This window comes from Phoca vitulina, unplaced genomic scaffold, assembly GCF_004348235.1.
Source record: "Phoca vitulina isolate PV1807 unplaced genomic scaffold, GSC_HSeal_1.0 scaffold26, whole genome shotgun sequence".
NCBI classification, from domain to species: domain Eukaryota; kingdom Metazoa; phylum Chordata; class Mammalia; order Carnivora; family Phocidae; genus Phoca; species Phoca vitulina.
Window position 1 is genome coordinate 17,041,704 of NW_022589729.1, and position 23,074 is coordinate 17,064,777.

The window sequence follows — 23,074 nt, forward strand, 5'->3', positions numbered from 1 at the left end:
AAGAATTCTGATAAAGGCATGTTGAAAATAATATTTGCAAAAAAAAAGAATAATATTTGCTAACAATAATAAAAAATAAAAAGATGAAAGAATAAACATCTCTAATTTACTACTTGCTTTTATATCTGTAAATGACCTTTTTGTTTGGATATTAATTCAAACTTTCATATTAAGATAAATAACTAATATGTGTCTCTCTCATAATGCATTTCAGTTACTATAAAATGATCTTTGTGCTTATGATTATTCCCTTTTTTTCCTAAACGTACATAAGGACATTTAATCCTTCATGTGGAAAATAAATTAGGCATTTCTTCACTACTATGACACTGGTTCTATGACTTGTGAATCCTGTTAATTATTTATGTCATTTCATTTGTCTATTAAATAAAAGTTTTCTCTTTTTGTATTATAAAATACCTTATAGGTTGTATCTTTAGGATAAAGAAGTAACTTACATCATACCTATCAAATGTATTCAAGATAACATAGATGCAAAATTTTCAATAAAATCCAGCAAGCTGAGTTTGACAGCACATCAAAAAGATTATATACCAAGACCAAGTGGGATTTATCCTTGGAATGAAAGATTGGTTTAACATATGCAAATCAATCCATGGGATATACCACAATAACAGGATAAAAGATTAAAATATCATCTTAATAAATGCAGAAAAGGCATTTGAAATGTTCAGTATACATATCTGATAAAAACTCTCAACAAAATAGCTATAAAAGGAAACCTCCTCACACAATGAGAACATTTACTAAAAAAACCTCTAGAGCCAACATCATAATCAATGAAGAAAAATGGAAAGCTTTTCCTCTAAAATATTGTACAAGGCAAGAATGTCCACCTTCCCCACTTCTATTTAACACAGTACTGGAAGTACTAACACGAGCAAGTAGATGAGAAAGAACAAAAAAGAAATAGAAGGCATTCAAATTCAAAAGGAGGAAGTAAAAATATGTTTCCAAGTGACACAATCCAATATGTAGAAAACCCTAAAGACTCCAAAAAAACTGTTATAACTAATAAACAAATTCAGTAAAGTTGCAGGATACAAAATCAACGTACAAAAATCAGTTGCATTTTTTTACATCAACAAAAGGAAATCAAGAAAACAATTCTAGCTGAACCAAGTACAGTGGTGTTTAAAATTAATTGATTATAACCAGTTACGTATTTCGTTATTCCTTCTTAACTCTCACTGCTTCATTTGACTAGCCTTAAAAAAATAAGAATAATCCCATTTATGAAAGTATCAAAAAAACAAAATAGGAATAAACTTCACTAAGAAGGTGAAAGATGTACGTGGAAAACTATAAGATATTGATGAAAGAAATTGAAGAAGATACAAATAATGGAAAGATGTCCCATGTTCATGGATTTGAAGAATTAATATTGTTAAAATGTCCATACTACTCAAAGTGATAGATTCAACTTAATTCCTATCGAAATTCCAATGGCATTTTTCAAGAAATGGAAAAGCCAATTCTGAAATTTATATGGAACCACAAAAGATCCAAAATAGCCAAAGAATCTTGAGGAAGAACAGAGCTAGAGGCATCGTGGTTCCACTTGCTATTAATTTTATGACAATGTCCAAAATATTGATAATAGTAAGCATGTTAATTACAAGAAAGTTAGGGTAAAAGTTAGGGCCAGGTTACTTTCAAGAGGAACCCTCTGCACATATCTCTTCCCTTGTCACCACTGTTTTGGTAGATCTCTTCTTATTCATTTTCTCTTTTGACTTCTGTTCTCTAAAATCTCTGTTTATTAGAGATAATTAGCTATGAGCAATTACAACTTTTCTGCATTTTCTTTCAGCTTTTCCTGCCTATAATGCATTTTAGAGAGGGTCCAACTATATAGTTTATTTTGTGTGATGTCTTTCCACATTTGGTGATATTAATACGATTTTAAAATACAAAATTCAGTCTATACTAAATACTAAAATACAGTCATTCACACAATCTGTTCCTAGGAAGAATTTCTGCCATGAATACTTTTCTCTTTTTTTCAATACTACCGAACTTACTGAAAGTCTTAGAAACTTGAATGTCTTTTTATTTCTATCATTCCAATTTAGATTTCAAGGCAGTCTTTTTTTTTTTTAACATTTATTTATTTTAGAGGGAGAGAGCACACATGAGCAGGAGGAAGGGCAGATGAAGACAGAGAGACTCCCCAAGCAAACTCCCCCTAAGCTTGGAGCCCAATGGGGGACTTGATCACAGGACTGGGAGACCAGGACCCAAGCCGAAACCAAGAGTCAGGCACTCAACTGATTGAATCACCCAGGCACCCCTCAAGGCAGTTTTACAAATCCTAATCTCATTTTCCACTGAGCAAGGTTAATGCTGTCCCACCCTACATCCATCTGTCTGTCTATCTATCTATCTATCTATCTATCATCTATCTATCATCTATCTGTCTATCTACCTATCATCTATCTATCATCTATTATCTATTTATCCAAATTGAGGTAAGTAATTTGGTTAAAAATAATGATACGATATTCCTTTTTTTAGGGATTTTTTAAATTTTATATTTAAGCAGTCTCCACACCCACACTCTAACTCACAACCTCGAGATCTAGAGTTGCATGCTTTACCGACTGAGCCAGCTGGGCACCCCAATAATGCAATGCAATATTCTTATTCAGCTAAGCACTTCTTACATATTTTTCTGTTTTTGAAGAAAAGTTTTGAATGTATAACCCCCTGAGAGAAGGGATCACGTTTCAGTGAAATTAATTAATGTTTCCAGGAGGTTGGTGAGCTATTTCAAAAAATTACTCATTTAATTTAAATAATGCTATAATAACCATAAGGGAGCTAATATCCAACTCAGTAGAAACATGTAAATACTGTTAAAATACCAAAAGGGTGTTGTTAAAAAGCCCTCAAACAAGAGAGAAACATTACTTTTTTAAGAGTAAAAAAAACCACTTTGCCAATTTCAAAAGACACAGTTTTAATACCCAGTGGACACTTTGAGAGCATTACCTACTAGAAAAGGAAACAAAACTTTCATTGAGAACAAATGTCAACAGAGAAACAATTTACTCTTGTGCTTATCTCAGTGGACAAATGTCAGCAAAGTTCGACACAATAAATATGCTCATCTCAAAACACTCTGGCAGCATTCTCAGGGAAGCTACTAAAAGCATTTTGGGTAAGAAAATGTTTTATTATATAGAAATAGCCTGCACAGCATAGGACATTGTGTATCTGACTGATTTGAGGAAACTCATGTTTGATACTCTTACAATCAGCCACCTCCCCAGAAATACCCTGATTCTACCTCATCAATCCTCTGCCTGTTTCATCCATTTCCCTTCTGATTTTCTTCTTCTCTTCATAAAATTTGTTAAAATCTGTATTTCAACAGTGACAACCCAAGCCCCCATTCTCTGATCTGTTTTTTCAAGCCACTATAGATTTATTTCAGTGTTAGGAAACAAATATGTGCTAGGTTCCTACTCTACTAGGTTGAACAGAATTTTTTTATAAGAGATAGAATTTTCAATTAATAATGAACACAAAATGTGTTACCATAACAACAATTTAATATAATATACTCTTCCTTATCCATGTCATATGTGTGTGGGTCTGCTTGGCTAAACATAGCTTTGCCAAGTATGAAAACACCTTGCTTCCCCCCACCAGTGGTTAGCGGTTTTCCTTAAAACTTTGTAAACAGTTATAATGAAGTATAATATGCATAGAAAAAAAAGCACATAATTTACAATTTTACAGTTTGAACAAATATTACAGAGTAAATATGACCAGGTAAATACCACTAGGCGTAACTGCACCATCACCCACAGAATTCCCATTTACCCTCTCCTATTACTGTTCTGTTTGTCCTTCCCCAATTCAACTGCTGCCTTGACCTCAAACTCCATTGTTTAGTTCTGATTTTTTTTAACCTCATATAAATGGAAACATGCAATATATACTGTTTTTCCCCCCTGACTTTTCTTTTTTTCACTCAACATCCTGTCTGTAAGTTCTATTCAGTTTATTGGATGTGGCTGAAGACTTCATTTTCATTGCTGCCTGGTGTTGCTAGGTCATAAAGTATGCCCAATTTCAGAATGATACTACAAAATGTGGGTCGTGCTGTGAAAGTAAGGTTTTTGTTTTGTCATGTTTTGTCTTTAGTTTTACCTCAGAAAGTCATGAATCTTAAAGTGAAAATTTATAAAAACATTAAAAGGATATTCAAAGGATATTGGATATTCAAAAGAATAGTAGATATCTATTGTAATTATCTTACCAAACTCAAATGTAAAAGTTATTTTTCATTTTAAGAATTAACTTGGCAAAGGTCATAAAGTACTGAATCATTTTAACAAAAGGGCTTCTACTTTGTATAGAAAAGAAGGAATACATACAAAAACATCTATGCACACATAAGTGTAAAGCGTCTTTCATTTTATATGCAATAATTCAAAGAATTTATTATGACCACAATTTTACCTTTTAATACAAGATGAGGGAGATAAGAAGATATTTGTAATCAGATGGAATTTTTATTTTACTTATTCAATACTCCCTTTATTAAACATAGTGTTTCCACGGACTATCATATTTTAAGTATAATCTGAAAGTATACTTATTAATATTGCTCATTTATTAATATTCACAAAATAACAATCTTTTTTCTATTCAGTCGAGTACATTTATGTACATTGACTCTTTTTATATAAGATTTATAATCACATAAACTAATCTTCCTTTTTTCAGCAGTATCCATGCTAAAACCAAATAATTTTCTTCTGAGAAAAAATTCTAATAGTGATCGCAGTTTGTATAATAAATGTAATGATGTCAGTTAAAGATTTTCAGGGGCAAATTAAGATTCTTGTCCTTCCTTTCCCCTGGAATTCTTAGTCAAGAAAAACATTAACATAACCAGGACAACTCTTAGAGAAACCAGGTGAATTAAAGACAGGTTGAGAAAGTGTTACACTGTGTTACACAGTGTTGTAACAACACAGGAGAATATAAACCAGGTGTGAAGTGTGACATATACATCACTTCATGTGTTCAAGTTACACAGTAAAAGCGTCCTGACTCTTCTTCTCAGGATTTTAAAAAAGCAACTTTTGAATGCTTCCAAAGACTAAGTCTACAAGAGTAACAATAATTTATTTGGAATCTAAGGATTTATGCAGATATGTATTCTCATTTCTCTTGGGTAAATACCCAGGTGTGAGATTGTTGGGCAATAAAGTACTTTATGTTTATCTTTATAAGAAACCACCAACCTATTTTCCAAAGTGGCTCTACATTTGGACTTTCTTACCAACTGCACACGCTTACTAGCATCTGTTGTTTTAATGTTAGCTTCTGGAATGGTGTGTAAGGGTATGATATTTTGGTTTTAATTTTCACTTCTCTAATGACTAATGATTTTGAGCATTTTTCACCATCCTTTGGCCAACTGTATATCTTCTTCGGTGATGTGTAAGAGATGTGGGCATTCCTTATATATTCTGGATATAGGTTTTTTTATCAAACATAAATGTATAATTATTTTCTTCTCATTGTAAGAGTGTACTATTATAAGGCCTTCCCTTCTTGGAAATTTGTTTTGGTTTGGTTTGCTTTTGTTTTTTTCTGTCCTCATACTTTATTGGTCACTTCTGGGCCTGTGCCCAGCTAGGTGGGCTCCAGGGAGGGGGTCACCATTCACTAGCTCCCAGCTGGGAGAATGAGAAGGCTTTGGGCTAGCCCTCCAGGGTCATGGATTATGTTGTTTAAAGGGGCAGCTCTGGCCTTTCCTGGCACAGCCTTGGGGTATCCAGGTAGGGGTGTAGGTGGTGCCAACAGCCTAAGCTTTCCACCTGTCTGCCAGCCTCATTGTGTTTGGAGGGAAGTATTCTATTCCTTGCTGTTCACGTTGGGCCTGACTGTGTTGCTGCCTGGCTTCCAGCCAGCGGGACAGACTTCCCCATCCTCATGCGTGTACTGGAGGGCCTGGACCAGCCGCAGAACTTCGTCCACGGAGCGCCCCACAGGCAAATCATTGACAGTGATCTGGCGAAGGGCACCCTTGCTATTGATGATAAAGACGCCCCTGTAGGCAACGCCTTCATCTTCCTTCAGCACGCCATAATCTCGGGACAGGCTTCTGGTTACATCCACCAACAGGGGGATGTTCAGAGAGCCCAAGCCTTGTTCCTTCCTTGGAGTGTTGATCCAAGCCGGATGGGTGATCTGGGAGTCTACAGAGACCCCCAGCAGCTCACAGCCCGGCTTGCCAAAGTGCTTGGCATACTCACTGGAAGGCATGATCTCCGGGGGGCAGGCAAAGGTGAAGTCCAGCTGGTAGAAAAAGAGGACCAAGTATTTCCCTCTGTAGTCAGAAAGCTTCAGCTCCTCCAAAGTGGCCTGGAATCTGGGTGGGTGGGCTTTCCCAAGGGCGCATCGCTGGGAGGTCAAGACTGAAAGGTGCGTGGGCAAAAGGAGGACACACGGATTGCTGAACTCACGGACACGTGTTCTCAGCGACCCCGTCTCGGAATTGCTTTAATGCTATTACAATTTCTCCTTTCTTTATATGGGCGCCTGGGTGGCTCAGTTGGTTAAGCAACTGCCTTCGGCTCAGATCGTGATCCTGAGTCCCAGGATTGAGTCCCGCATCAGGCTCCTTGCTTGGCAGGGAGTCTGCTTCTCCCTCTGACCCTCCTCCCTCTCATGCTCTCTGTCTCTCATTCTCTCTTTCTCTCAAATAAATAAATAAAATTTTAAAAGGAAAAAAATTTCTCCTTTCTTTATAGACATTATTTAAAATAATCTAATTTAAATTTAAACCTAAATTCCAGATCAATTAATACTTTTGTGTAAATATTACAAAACCGCTTTTTTAGATAACTGATTTTGTGTTGTATTTGATTAAAATCCACTGTGCTGAGATTTTTAAATGGCATATATGTACACAGGGTTATTCTCAGCTGCTTTGTTGCAAACCTGAATTTCTCTCTAGACATGTTTGAACCATGATGCTGATTCATGGCCAATAAAAAATTACATGTGCTGCTTAGTGATTAAAATAATTCTGTAGTAAAGTTTGAAACATATCATGAGCCACCCTCTATACAACTTAAATATATATATACACACACACACATACATATGTAATATAAATTTCAGACTTAGAGTTACTGTTATCTTTTAGTTGTTTGAGCTAACTTTTAGTTTTAGTTTTTGAGTTATTGAGCCAGATCATGTAGCCAAGCTCGGACTGTAAAACCAGATGGCATACAAAATACCCATTCTCAGATGAGGCTATAGCTTCTGAGACCAGGGTAACTGATCTCTATCTTGGTGGTTTATGGCCCATAGATAAAGTGTGTTCTGTGCCAATGAGGTGACAATTTGAGAGCTGTTTTTGAATGTCTCACTCCTGCCTGATAATTGCCTGTGTTTTTCTCCTCCTACTGAATAATATCCTTCACATTTATGCATACTCTGTAGAGTGTGATAAATCCTTCCAATAATTCAAGAAAGCATAATTATCGCACATGGCATAGCATATTACCATATTTTTGTGTGTTTGGTGCATTATTATTTGTTGAACAAGACAATCCTAATTAAGGTTGGAATGAAATTGAAAATTAGGTTATACTTGATAACAGATTTTTAATCATAGAGAGGAAATTATTAAATATGTTATTTTATGTGATTTTCGTTATTTTTCTGCATGTCCAATAGTATTTTATGAAAATAAATTTTAAGGGTATTTTAATCCTACATATTTTACTTTAATTTTAAACACTGATGAATATCAATAATAGATATTCATAAAATGTAAACAATAGTTAAATGATAACCAGGCAATTAGTTGTCAAGCTTTTTGATAATTTTCTAGTAAAGGTTTTTTTTAATTATGGTAATAAAACTATTCAGAAATCAAATGTATCATGGCTTGCATCTTCACATGATTGCTGTTTTTTCTCTCATTCCTTAATTTTCCTTAATTTTATTGTGTTCACCAAGTAAATATCTGAGCTAGTTACTATCCAGACAAAACAAAGGAAAGCACCTGTGATGTTAGTTTCATTGAAAAGATATAGAGTGTTTAGGGTCTTAAATTTATCAATCATTGTCCACAGAATATAGTAGATGAGTGGTTGGATTTTGGAGGCATGAAGATTTGTGCTTAAACCCATTCTGCCATAGGTGACGTGTTCTGTGACTTTGGACAAATTACCAAACTATCTAAATCCAGTGTTCTCATATATAAGATGGCAATAATTTTATTTGAGGGGCTTAGAAGATATAAAACACACATATTGCTTTGTCATTTTCTGGCACAGAGTAAACAATTACAAAATATTAGCTATTATTTTATTATAGTAATTCTCCAGGCCTCACAGTGTTTTGTGAAAAAAAAAAAAGCTCTATTCTAAGGCTCTTGTCTTGCCTATCTCACTATCTATTCTTTTGTCCCAATAATTTCTCACGTTTCTTAATAAAATAGCTTCTTTGTATGTATATTACCATATATTTGATTGTGAATACTAATTGTTAATTCTGGATCCTTTCCTTTCTTCCTAACTAAGATTTGTAGGAAATTATTAAAAATAATCATGTTTTTTTTTGTTTTACTTTAGGGCATTGTTATCTGTTTTGCCGTTGTTTTTGTAACTAGACTCCTAGTGCCAACATAACTTGCAAGTGGTCTTTAATTTTACTGTGCAATTGAACCAAAACAATATCACAGATACCATAGAGTAGAGACTATTTGTGTTTTTTTTATTCACCAATATTTTTTAGTAGCCTAGCACAGTGCCTGCAACATAGTAGCTGTAGAATACCTGTTGAATGTATGGATGAAACTAACATACCTAGACGACTCTTTTGGAGAGAATCTTAAAGAAAATGTTTCTGGATCTTCAGAGTTATTCTTTCAGGCTTCTTTGAATATACTATAGAAACTTTCATAGATATAGATAATATAGATAACTTGTCAATGTAATTTGCTTAAACTCTTTGAATAAATAATATTTTAAAGATTTACTTGTTTATTTTAGAGAGAGAGAGAGCATGAGCGAGAGGGGCAGAGAGAGAGAGTATCTCAAGCCAACTCTGCACTGAGTGTGAAGCCCAACATGGGGCTTGATCTCATGACCCTGAGATCAGGCCAAAACCAACAGTCAGACACTCAATTGTGCCACTCAGGTGCCCCAATATTTTAATTTTTAAAAATTATCATACAATGAAATAGTGTTGGTAATTTTAAGTTGACATTAACTTAGTTATTTACCGTGTGCAGTAAACTGTGTCTTGCTTTACATATTTAGTTTATGTAATACTTAAAATGACATTGTGATCCAGTTTAAATTATGCCCATTATACAACAATGTACGGTTGTTTATCGAAGTTTATACAGTTAGAACTGTGATTTAAATTTAATCTTATATGAAAAAAATTAATCTTATATGACTTCAAATTGTTCAAAACCTTAGCCACTTTACTACTAGATTTCTTTAAATGCTTCTAAAAATGAATTTCTTAACCATGTATTTTGAATCTATATATACTCATCAATAGCTAGAAAAAAGATATTTTTGCTGAAACTGCATTATCATTTTTAATATAAAATAAATGTCCCTTTAGTCTGTAGAGTTTTGTCGGTCTTAGTTTTTGTGACACTGTTTTTAATTAAGAAAAAATATCTTTTGTACCAAAGTGAAATGCATAGCAGTATTTAGTGATTTCTAAATCCTAGGAAGATGCATTTCTTTCTTTTTTTATTTTTTAAACCAGAATACAGCATTTGTAAGTATTAAAGTATGTAATTATTTTGAAACAATATTTAATAGGATTTTCTCTTTACTGACCCAGACTATTTTAGAGAACTTTCATTTCTGGGGTAAAAAAAAAAAAAAAAAAAAAAAAAGTTCATCTTGACTTAAATGGGACAGAACATTGGATATAACACAGGTGCTCCGCTGCCCCTATAAGGATGGCCACACACCAAACTACACATCAGAGAAGCTAAATGCCTTTTAAGCCAGGAAGCAAGCTGGTATGCCATTGTAAAAGGTGGATCTCTGTATCATGTTTTCTGATTTTCTCTTGATTTAAAGAGAGAGTGTATACCAATTTTATATCATTTTTCTATTTGCTCTACTTAACCTCTTTGTCTCAGCTTGCTAGTCTTTTAAAATGATAATAACAGTGTTGTTCAGTGTCATCAGAAACATACTAGGTGCTTCAAGACTGTTGAATCACAGACCTGTACCTCTGAAACAAATAATACAATATATGTTAAGAAAAAAGAAGAAGAAGAAGAAGAAGATAGCAGGAGGGGAAGAATGAAGGGGGGGAAATCGGAGTGGGAGATGAACCATGAGAGACTATGGACTCTGAGAAACAAACTGAGGGTTCTAGAGGGGAGGGGGGTGGGAGGATGGGTTAGCCTGGTGATGGGTATTAAAGAGGGCACGTTCTGCATGGAGCACTGGGTGTTATACGCAAACAATGAATCATGGAACACTACATCAAAAACTAATGATGTAATCTATGGTGATTAACATAACAATAAAAAATTTTTAAAAAAAGAAACATACTAGGTGCTTCAATAGTAGCCGTGATGGTAATAGTAGTAGAAATGGGAGCAGCAGTAAGCAGCAGTGGTGTTATTTAGCAGTAAGGGGGGAAAAAAAACACTTTATAGTCAATGCTCATAGAAGGACACTTAGAAATATTTACAAAACAATCTTTGTGGTGTTGCATTGGACTGGATGTGCGGTTGGGGAAGGAGGGAGCCCTTTCTCACCCAGTTCTATCCCATTATAGCATGGATCCTTTGGAAGAGAGGGAGTTCCATGCACTAAGAATAAGTCTTCCTTTTAAAAACGTGTGTTGCATAAATCGTGTAAAAGGATGCATGGGACTTCTTTTGAACTGTTATGAATACGCTTGAGGTTCATTAGGATTTCAAGGTGCTGTTTAAGTGCTGCATTAGAAACCAGGGACAGTGGTGCTTACTTAAAGCGCAGGTGCAGGGGGACCACTCGGCTTTCTCGTGAAGTGAAACCAAATTGCTCAGACTGAACAGTCTGCTTCTAAGCTAAAAAAAGGAAACGACCCCATCCTAAGGAGAAGATACTGTTTTAATTTTATTTTTGATCATATTGTTACCGGTTTTGTTAATTCTAAGCTGAAAACAAAACTATCCTGGGAACAATATCTTAGACCTTTGACACTTGTAATATGTGGGAAATAGATTGTAGTTTGTCTCTTCTTAAATGAAATTCATTAGATCAAAAATTTAAAGTGAGAGATTGAATAAAAAGTAATTTTTAGTCTATAAATATAAAAGTTTAGAAACTAAATGTGTCATGGCTAAAAGATGCATAGTATTACACTGAATTATGCAGTATTATACTTGGGACTTGCTTCTTGAAACCAGACTGTTATTAGCTCTGTAAAAAAAAATGAAAGGTGTGCAGGACATTTCTTTGCAAAAAAAAAAAAAAAAAGTACTTGCATTCTTTCTATTTGTCTTTGAGGAATTTAAACTTAGTTTTCAATGGTTTATACTTTTAGAAAAAGAATTTTAATTTAGGTCACAGTGGTCCTGACAAAATCATGATGTTACCTTTTTTTGAAAGAAGTACTGAGTGTCATGTAGCCTGATTCACCCCCAGTGCCAGCTCTTCTCTTCCCCTACATCTCCAAGGGGTTGTTGTGTTGTGTAGCTACTATTTGACAACTGTCATGATGCACTACATTAAATCTTAGCACATTCCAGAATTATTCTTCTTAGAAAACAAAATTAAGAAAGGAACAATGCAAGAATGTATGGCAATGTTAATAATTGACGATAATATATTTCAACTTCCATCACACCATCTTGATGCAAACAACTACATATATCTTTTCATTTGCTCCATTTCAGTTTTGTAATTTTTAAATAAAATTTTATAATTTTCTTGTATATATATCCCATGCTTTCTGATTGAATTTATTTCTGCATCTTTTAGGGTTCATTTTTTTGTTTGTTTTTTAAATGTGAACAGGTTCTTATTTTCCTTTCTACTAGCAATAAGAACAAGCATTTCCTTGATTTTAAATGTTCATAATATACTTTTTCAATCCAGTGAAACAATCTTATATTCAGGAGCCTTGAATGTGTCAGTCTTGTCTGTCTGGATGCAGGGTGGGGGTGTTTGTATTTTATAGGTGAAGGGGGTAGCTCATGAAAATAAACGTATTCACTCCACAAATAAATTATTTTATGCAATTCTGAACTATAAGGCACTGTGTTAATAATAGCAAGGATAAAAAGAAATAAAAGGTATGTTTACTCATTCTAGGAGTAATTTGCTACTTAGAGGATTAAGAAATAAAGGAATAAAAAAATAAGCTAAAAAATATGCTACAGACCACAGAGCCGGAACACCTACTTTATAATTTAAAATTTAGGGAATTTGGGGGTTGAACCAACAACAACAAAAATATATTATGCACCTAATATGTATTGGAATTTAAATACAGGTATCTCCCTGAATCTGCACAAGAAGCCTGCTGAATAGGTATCACTACTCCTAAACCTAGACACAGACTGCCTTGGGCAACATAACAGCAGGGCCAGATTGTGATTGCAGGTCTCATTGAAGTAACTGAGGAAGCTTTTATGGTGAAAATTAACCTTACATAGAAATAAGAGTAAGGTATATATAGAGAGAAAGTTTGAGAGGATATTATTTTACTTACTAATGCAATCATTTACCAATGAATCATTTAATCATTTACTAATGTAATCATAATTTTAATGAATCTTTCATATATATATGCTACACATATATGTTCATATGTATGTATATAATGTTTCCAAAGTTTGCTAAAGGTTGATTCTGTGAATAAGGGAGGAAAGGGCAAATTGTGTATAAGATTATGATTCCCAAGAGTATGTCTTACTCATCTTCAAATACCCTAATCCTATCAAAGGACATTCTCATTAATTATTTCCTGACTAAATACCTGAACTCACATGAGGGAGACAGATATAAAAACAAATAAATTTAATAGGATTTAATTTAATAAATTTTAGGGGCAGAATGTATAGGCTGTAGTGAGGTCACAAAGAAAGAATTAATTATTTCATTTGAAGAGTTCAGGGAAGGTAACAAATGAGTTGAATATTGGAAGATGAGTAGTTGCTGGCCAGTAAATAAGTCATTTTGGAAATTAAGAAAAACCCTAAAAGGTACCTGAGTCATGAAATATGGTGCCCTGCAGAACTATAGATATTCTGATAATCACTCTGGCAGCCATGGAAAAGATAAATGGGGAAAAGCAAGTTAGGAGGCAGGGGGATGAGGTTGGAGAATATAACAATAGTTGAGAGAAGAGAAAATGGGGGTCTGAACCAAGGGATTAACTGTGGAGTTGAAACTCTACACATGAACAAAAGGTGAAAAAATACAAAATTTAGCACTTGTAGGAACAGGGATTAAAAACATAATCAAGGTTAAGAGATAGTTCCTGGGTTTATTTCCTAAGTGATTGAGATGGAGGAAATCTCTATAGTCAAGAAAAGAAAAAGAGGAATAGTACAGAGATACCTATGGCATTTTTTAGTGGAGAGTTATCAAGCACCAGGATACAGAGGACAAAACTTTTGAAGTTGCAATGGGCAAAATAAATAATCTTCAAAATCCCCAAAAAGAGATGGAATTTGAAACATGGGAGAAAACAAGACAAAAAAGAGGAGTGCATTAGAACAGGTGGAAAAGAGGTCTTAGGGAAGAACATGGGGCATAGCAATATATAAAAGAAGCAAGCAAAGAAAGAACATTCTGTGAATGAAGCTGAAAATTAATAATGAGAGAAAGTAGGAGATAAGACAGAATATGTTATACCAGAAGCCAGACAAGGGCATCATTTCAGGAGTACAGATTTAAAATCTCTCGAGGCATCTACTGACCAAACCGGAGGCAGTCATAATACCTATGATTAAGACATCTGAAAGTGAAATTCTGTGTGCAGAGAATGCTTGAGATCTCCTTTTTCCAGGCCAGAATCCACTAACAACTCATTGATTTGCTAAATCCTTCTGAGATTAAATGGATCCCTTTGATCATTACTAAAATAGTATAAAAGTAGAAGAGACTCCATCATTTCAGATGCCTAACATCATCTCATTAAGTAATGGGATAATCAGTTGCTTACAGAAAAGTAAGAAGAATAGAATATGATTAAATGGAAAGATATGTTATACAAGTAAGTGCCGAAGAAGTCCCGGGGCCTGAGAAGTCAGTTTCAGATGAATCAGATTGAACAAAAACAAGAAGTGAATGCCATGGTTTCCTTGGGAATAGTGTTCAGTGGAATTATTGGATAGATATCTGGTACTCGTGGGTGGAATAAGCGAGCTAAACAGAACACAATGGAAAAGAAGTATAGAAAAGTATAGGAAAGAATAGTTCTGAGTAATGAAATGACTTGACTTTCAGTGCTCATTATACCTTCAACTTCTCATCCCCAATGAAGTGAGTCACACAATGTATAAAAGGTGGACAAATCTGCATTGATTCTTGAAACTGCATACATATTGTATAGTACACACAAACGAGGTTAAAAAATAATGCTGAGACTGACAATTTGCCCTCATAATAAAGAATGATGTCTCAGAAAATAATTGGAAAACCTTTGTAAGCATTTCACTAATACACAGATTCGACAGGTGTGATTAGATGGTGAGAATAGCCAAAAGACAGGCAAATGTGGGAACAAGATTTGAATTCTTTAATGCTTTACAGCAGACCATGAATGGTCCTGGATCAGGCAGAGTTTGCCCGGTGACTTTCCTAAGCAGGAACTACACAGAGGAGAGTGGGGAAGATGTTCTTTTTTGAAAGAATGGGGGAATAAATGCACAGGAAAATTGGATTTTTCACATAATTAAGACCTGGTAGGGGAAAAAGTTTTAAAAGAAAGCTGTATGCAGAAACTGGCCATAGTAAAGAGTTCTGCAGAAGATGAAAAAGTGTAATGAAGATAAATGCATCCAACATCTTCAAACTGCTGGGCCCTCCAATTTTTTCTCAGGGTACTTAAGCCCTTGCCAGACAAACAAATGAAAATTAGCAAATCTCTTATCCAGAAATTGTGGTGTTATTCTTAAGTCTTACTTTCTCATAAACCCCAAAAGATGCTATGGTTCCATGACCCAAATCCAGGACTCAGCCATCCAGCAGCTTTAATGCAGACTCGATCTGGTAAATTCTGTTTCTAGTCTTATGGTCTTACAATACATTAACCATAAATACAAAGAAAGTTTCTTTAAGCATAGTAAGGATATTACTTGTCTGCTCAAAATTCAGTGGTTCCCCGATGCTCAGGGTTAAGTCCAGACAGCTTAACGTTGTTTGCAAGTCCTTCCTGGGTTTGCTGCTGAGTATCAGCACAGCCTCATTTTTAGTAAATGTGCACTTTGAATTTTATCCTCTAACCGTATACAGATCTCCTTATAGATCAGTAACAAAGCCATGCTCTTGGCTCTCTTCATGACTTTGAACATCCTCTTTTTACTTCCTTGGACACTCTCTTCACACTCTCAACATCTTAAGCTATATGAATTTCTACTCTTTGAGGGTAATATAATGAATGAATAAAAACTTGTGTAACAGTCAGATCTGGTTTCAATTTCTAGGTCTTTCATTTGCTAGATATGGCACCAACCCATGTTTTCTTGTGAAGATTGAAATAGATTAAATTAGATAATGAAGGATTACACTTGGCACAAAGCAAGCCCTCAAGAATATGTTAGTAGTAGTAGTAGTAATATGATTACTACTAATTAGTTTTGTGAAAAATGCTGATACTTATTGGAATGCAAAGCAGAGTTTGACCTTAATAATGTATTTCATGTTCATTTGGATTATTTGATTTATTAGAGAAGTTGAAGAAATGTATGTAAAGTAGTTTATGAAAAATAATTTGTAAATTCACCAAGTGCCCTGTTTTTGCAGTATTCTTTGTAGTTTAAAACATGGGAAAGCTTAAAAAAAAGCTATCACTTATTATCAATCAGTTATAATCAGTTATTACCAAATCTATGAAGGCAAGGCTGATACAATCAGCTATGAAAGTCTACTTATCTCAACTGAGGGATGAACTATTGTGACTTTTTAAATCATTATCATCAGTATAAGTAAAGAAAATAAAAACACCATTTACTGGACAGAAAAATAAGAGAAATGGCTTTTCTAAGTCCATTAATAATAATATTTATATCAAGCTGTCTTCTCTGCAAAGGAAAATTTTTATATAGTAGATTTTTCCCTTGTTGATTGTCCCAGGTGAACTGTTCTAGTTATGAAAAAAACAGAAATGTGTTTGTGTGAACCATAATGACAGCTTATTTCACAGAGAAGAAATAATGATGAGACCAGAGAGTCCAGTGCAGCTGGTCTAAATTGCTACCTCAAAAACTATCATTATTAAGTGATTATCAAATGGTTCACAATTTGCCCACCACCACCAATCAAGAGACATTTGCTCAAGCCACATTCCCTTAGACAAAAACTAAAAAGTAATTATTTTCTTTTAAAAACGTACATCAATTTCACCACAATAAAAGTTACAAATACGAAGAAGGGGAATTTTTTCCTAATGTGCAGTTGTTATTAGTCTGCAAATATAGATGAATGTGAAGCAAGAAAACCCCCCAAATCTCCAATATTAATAATGGCTAACCTAAACTACTGTACACACACAAACACACACACATACAGAAAGAAGAAAGCTAAATTGAAATACCAATTTACTGCTAAGTACTTTTTCCTGAAAGTACTTTTTACATAAAGTAACTAATTTAAAGAGACAAAGGTAAAATGAACAACTAATTATCACATTTTACAATGATTAAAATAGGATTGAGAACAAGCAAATCTAAAATATTTTAAATACAAATACCTAACTTAAGAAATAATTATAATATTTATATTTGTTTAAATCAGTTATTTTCAATAGGAAGCTTTGTTGCCCCCAACAAGTATTTAAACATTTCTGAGGGAGGGGCACCTGGGTGGCTCAGTCAGTTAAGTATCCAACTCTTGATTTTAGCTCAGGTCATGATTTCTGCCTCCTGGAATGGAGCCCTACATCAGGCTCAGGCCGGGCATGGAGCCTGTTGAAGATTCTCTCTCTCCCTTTTCCTCTGCCCCTGTCATCCCTCCCTCCCACCTCCAGCTCTTACGCATGTTCTATCTCTCTCTCATTTCTGAGGGGCATCTGAAAATCATTGCAAAATGATTGTTTTAAACTACTGGCATTTAGTGGGCAGAAGACCCAGATGCTAGACATTCTCCATTGCATAAAACCATTCTATACAACAAAGAATTGATCCAGATGATTTAGCAATGCCCTCATCTACTTCTAAGATAGATCACATTCTAGGTCACAAAACAAACCTTATTAAATTTAAAGAATCAAAATTGCTCTATGTCCTCAGACAAAAAAGAGAATTAAATATAAATAGCAGAAGGATATCTGATAGACCTAAAAATATTTAAACGCAAGCTACGCTCTACTACATAATCCACAAATCAAAGAAGTCTCAAGGTAAAATAGAAAATGTTTTGAGCAAAATGAAAATTGAAACATATTAAATCTGAGGAATACACTTAAAACAAGATCAGAGATAAATATATGAATGCTTATTGGAGAAAATAAAGATCTCAAGTCAATAATGTAAGGGTCTACCTCAAGAAACTATAAAAAAAATAGAAAATTAAACAAAAGCAAACAGAAAGAAGGGATTAATAAATATAAGATCAGAAATCAATAAAATCAAGAATGAAGAAACAGTACAGAAAATCCAAGAAACCAAAACTTCTTGTTTGACAAAAAAAAAAATCTATAAAATTGATTAAATGTCTAGTTAGTCTGACCAAGAAAAAAAGAGAGAAGACACAAATCACCTACATCAAGACTGAAATAGGAATTACCACTGTAGATTCTATGGATATTTAAAGGATAATGAAGGAATATTGCAGAGAACTCAATTGACAAAATTTGACAACTTAGATGAAATGGATCAATTCCTTGAAAAACAAACTGAATCCTCACCCAAGAAGAAATAGATAACCTCAGTTGTACTAAATTTGTAGCTAAAACCTTTCTGGAGAAAGGGGGAGTCAGGCCTAGATTATCTCACTGGTGAGTTATACCAAGCATTTAAAAAAGAATTAGTTCCAGTTCTTAAAAATGTCTTCCAGAAAATGTAAGAGAAAACAACACTTCTCATCTCACTTTATGAGGCCAGTATATCCTGACACATCAAAGATCTTTTTTTTAAAAAAAAAAGATCAATATTATTCATAAAAATAAATGTAAGAATTCTGAAGAAAATACCAACAAATTGAAATAATTTATAAAAACAATAACACATCAAAATCAAGAGGGTTTATACTAGGAATGCAAAGGCTAGTTCAACATTTAAAAATCAATGCAACCCACCATATTAACAGAATAAACAGGAAAAAAAAAACATAAGATCATGGCAATAGGTGAAAAAAAGTATTTGACAAAATTCAACATTCAGTCATGATTTTTAAAAAAAATTCTCACCGAACTTCAAATAGAAGGGAACTTCTTCAATCTGACAAAGAAAAACTACAAATATCTACAGCTAACATCATGCTTAATTGTGAAAGGCAATGCCTTTCTCCTTCAATCCATATGTAAGCAAGGACATTTTTCTTAATCAATCCTATTCAGAACTTTTCAAAGTTTTGACCCCTAATTTTATTCTTATTCTTGTTATTATTACACAAAAAAACCCAAAAATAATATTGTACAAAAGAAATACTTTTATAGTCTACAGGCTAATATCTAAAATTTGAATGATAGTCCCAGCATCTATTCTATCTGAATCTTGCATTCTGCATCTGTAAAAAAGAAACTAATTAGCTGAATGTATTGTTAAAAGAGAAGGAATGCTTTGTACATTGTAATAATGTGTTACAAAAAAGAAAAATGAAGTTCTTTTCATGTGAAAATTATAAGAACTCCCAAATTCAATGCAAATTTTTTTCTGTCCACTGGAAAAGTCATGATAGAAAAGAAAATTAATTACAAGTTTTTCAGCAAATATTGAATGTGCTGACTCCATTGGCAATTAAAATGAAGGAGAATTAAATTTTTCATAGTAACATGGTAAGAGATATATCAATTAAGAGGAAGAAAGGTAAAGTTTGAGGGAAAAAATTACCTTGAGTATGTCAGGAGTTTTAGCTCACTGTTTTTAGGTACAAAAGATATAAAAAAACCTGAAGCTATTAAGTCTAAATATATGAAATAATGTTAAAGTAAATGAGTATTTGTGCTATTGACCTTTTTTTTTTTTTTCCAAAAATTGAAAAAATAAATACACATTCTGGGGAAAAAAAGTCATCAGTCACTTCAAGTTTTAAGCATGTTAACAAAAATAATTTCAATTAAATGCTGTTCAGTGCTTAAAGTTTTCTCTTTGGAAATAAAATTCTATCACTTTAATAAGATATTCAGATATTCTCACAGTCGTATTTTTGTAGTAATCTAGTTAAAACCTAAGGAGAAAATCCTTCGTTCTAATTTATAGACTATATGCAGGAATTCCTGTTAACAAGAATTCCAAATATAATGTTCTGTCTCGCATTGTTTTACATTAAATATATTTTCAAAATATGATGTTTTAAAAAGTATCAAATGTATTTATCTTGGAGCACAAGAAAATATGAGACAACATTCAGGAGGAATCTACCAAATTGAGGAGCAGGTGTACAACATAGAGGATTTTTCTTTCCTTAGAGGCCCTTTTGAGGAAAAAAAAAAATTATAAGGCCACTATACATCAAAGCTTAGGGCAATCACTTTGGAATCATTTATTATATATGACTTTCTTCTTTATAGTTTTTAATTTTTCTGCTACAAATGGACTGTGATTTTATTCCCTATGGTTTAAGAAAAAGTATTAGGCAGTTTTTGGAGAGTAATGATAATTCATATTTAAGAACTGCTAGATTAAAATGGTCATTTCTAATTTGATCATTCCTCTTCAATGCTGATCAAGTCAACTAAAAATTTAAATTATATATAGAGAAATAATAATTAAATTTATGATGATCATTAAAATGATCATCAAAGTTTTGAAGTAAAGCTTAAAGCTCTGAAATTCCCCCAAAATAGTCCATCTAATATAATACTCAAAAATGGGGCACCTGGGTGGCTCAGTTGTTAAGCCTCTGCTTTCGGCTCAGGTCATGATCCCAGGTTCCTGGGATCAAGCCCCACATCAAGCTCCCTGCTCGGCGGGAATCCTGCTTCTCCCACTCCCCCTGCTTGTGTTCCCTCTCTTGCTGTGTCTCTCTCTGTCAAATAAATAAATAAAATATTTTTTAAAAATTAAAAAAATAAAATAAAATAAACTTTATTATATTCTACTATGTTTGAAACCCAGTTTGAATGGAGACACTTATTTAGCAATTAATAACACCATTAATGGCATATTGTTATATCCAAATTATATTATCAGTTTGTTAGATACAAGAAAATACAAGCAATAATCAGTGAATAATTTTCTTTTATAACCATCCCAAATTCAAATTTACTAAAGAAAATTCCAGTTGTTTTGTTTAGAAGACATAGTGTCAAAAACAATAGGGTGTCTGAGCTTGAGACTTCATTATTTTCTTGCTATAACATGAAATATTACAGATATCATTAACACATTTATTCTTGGGAGAAACCTGGAAGGAAGTGGCACAAAATTCTCACTAGTTTTAGGAGGTGAAAATTGTGACAATCTGAATAAATAGTGTTAATTGCATTGTTAAACATTGGCATGCTACATTTTACTACCAAGAAAAAGGAGTGAGTTGAAGAAAAAAAAAACTTTAAAATACTTCTCATGCATAATTTATCCATTTTTATGATGAATTATTTCTCAACAAAAGAAAGGATGAGTGACTACAAGATTAGAAGGAAGAGAAATTTGGAAAAATATTATTCAAACAATCCATAAACATGGAAACACATACTCCATTTTATTTGCATTAAGTCAGCATAAAGGAAAATTCTGAGTATGTTGGGCATTTACATTTACTGGATCCTGATATAAGACCAGCGCTTAGCATCTACAGGGTTGGCTTAAGTATAAAAATGAAGGCCTACATACCATGTGTCTTGATATTTAAAATATATAAATCAAGTCATTAAAACATTACATAAAATATGTTCTATCCTCCCACCTTGAAAATTATACTTTCATAACAACCTGGAAGGCTTAAGTTAGGGTTTAGAATTCTTGTACCCTCAGAATTCTGGACCAGAATTGGAGGCAGAAAAACAACCACCCAGGGTGGACATTGTCTCTTTAACCCTCGATTCTTCATCTATAAAGAGTAGCAGGGCTGGAGGAGGGCCAGAGAGCAATCCTTTGAATGATAGAGTACTGCCTTAAAAAATGGTGTTATCTTAATAATTTATTAGAGAACTATGAGGGACAAAACTAATTATATTTCATGAGGGTTTGATATCAGGTTCAAAAGCAACGTATCTTTAATAGTTTTGGTAACATAATTCTTGATTTCTACACTTTCATCACTCTACCATCCTACTAAAAAGCCCTAGAAATTTTTGATGGATTATTATCAAATTTGCTTAAAGTCTATTATGAATGACAGTATGCAGAAACAATGAAGATTAATACCTCAAGAAATTGGGGTAAATGAACAAGTCAAAATAGAGTGGGTAAATCTACATTAAAATAAACTAAGTAATATGAATGAAAGGCATAAATTGCATATCTAATCAGACTGCTGAAATAATGCCAAAGATAATAGTGGAAAAGTTTAACACTTGACTCCAGCATTAAGGAAAAGTAAGGGAATGTTTGTCCTTAATGAACTTCCTTGAAATACAATTGAAACCATATACCAAATGAATTGGAGGCAAATGAGCATCCTCCTGAGGTTACTATATATTGATTCTTGATTCAAGAATGTTTCTAAATTTTATAACTGGTTATTAATATATTTATCAACATAACATGTAATTTATGATTTCAGCAGCACTAAAATGGTCCATACTCCTTAAAGTTCAACTCCACTAGCAAGAGGTTTATGTTGGGAGCCTCTAGACTCTTTAGCTTTGCTGTGTTAATGCAATCTTCATTTTCGTTAGGTCTTGTCTCAAGATCAAACACAATTTGTTTGGTGGCAATGACATTGGGAGCCATATTTATATACATGAGGTCTCTATGGTGCTATTTGGGGCTGTGTGTGAGCTTGATTAACAACATGAAACTGAAACCCACTCCAGTGATCTTCTAGCTACTCCCTTGTTGTCTGGAAGAAGAACCTAAAGAGAGAATCACTACTTTTTTAAGAAAAGTGGCATCATCAATGCTCCTGGTGGCACAAAAGATGGTATCCATAGCAAAGTGTCAGAATCGGCTATTGGAAAATTATTCAGGGGGCGCCTGGGTGGCTCAGTTGGTTAAGCATCTGCCTCTAGCTCAGGTCGATCTCAGGATCCTGAGTTGGGCTCCCTGCTCAGCGGGGAGTCTGCTTCTCCTTCTCCCTCTGCCCCTGCCCCTGCTTGTGCACGTCCTCTCTCCCTCTCTCTCTCTCTCTCATTCTCGCTCGCTCTCACTCTCTCTCTCTCAAATGAATAAATAAAATCTTTTTTTTAAAAGTTATTCAGAACAGATGGACTTTGTACTTGCATTTCAGAAGTACTTAATTTACCTCATGTATATTTTCTTTTTATTTTTGTAGAAAACCCTAAATAACTCAAAAGACTACATTCAATGTGTATCAAATAAAGAAAATACATAACTTGTAACAAAACATTGTTACATTGTTTAATTCGCAGCTGGTTCCCTTTCATAATGTACATGAAATGACACATAATTGGCAGTGTTTTAGAGTTAATGAAATATAATATATTCAATTCATAAGCACTACTTGAATACATTTCTCTTTGTAGAGTACGATGATTAGTAATGAGTTGATTATCAGTTCTTCCAGAAAAACTTAGGTAAAAATAT

At 33.7% G+C, this 23,074-nt stretch overlaps 1 protein-coding gene across 1 annotated transcript in view; it reads right to left on the reverse strand.

The window, feature by feature from the left end:
- Positions 1 to 5,901: 5,901 nt before the first annotated feature.
- Positions 5,902 to 23,074, reverse strand: part of LOC116643360 (peroxiredoxin-2-like) — a 122,941-nt gene continuing 105,768 nt past the window's right edge. Inside the window, exon 2 of the mRNA XM_032422069.1 lies at positions 5,902 to 6,464. Coding sequence (XP_032277960.1) covers positions 5,902 to 6,464 — 563 coding nt within the window. The remainder of the gene's footprint in view (positions 6,465 to 23,074) is intronic.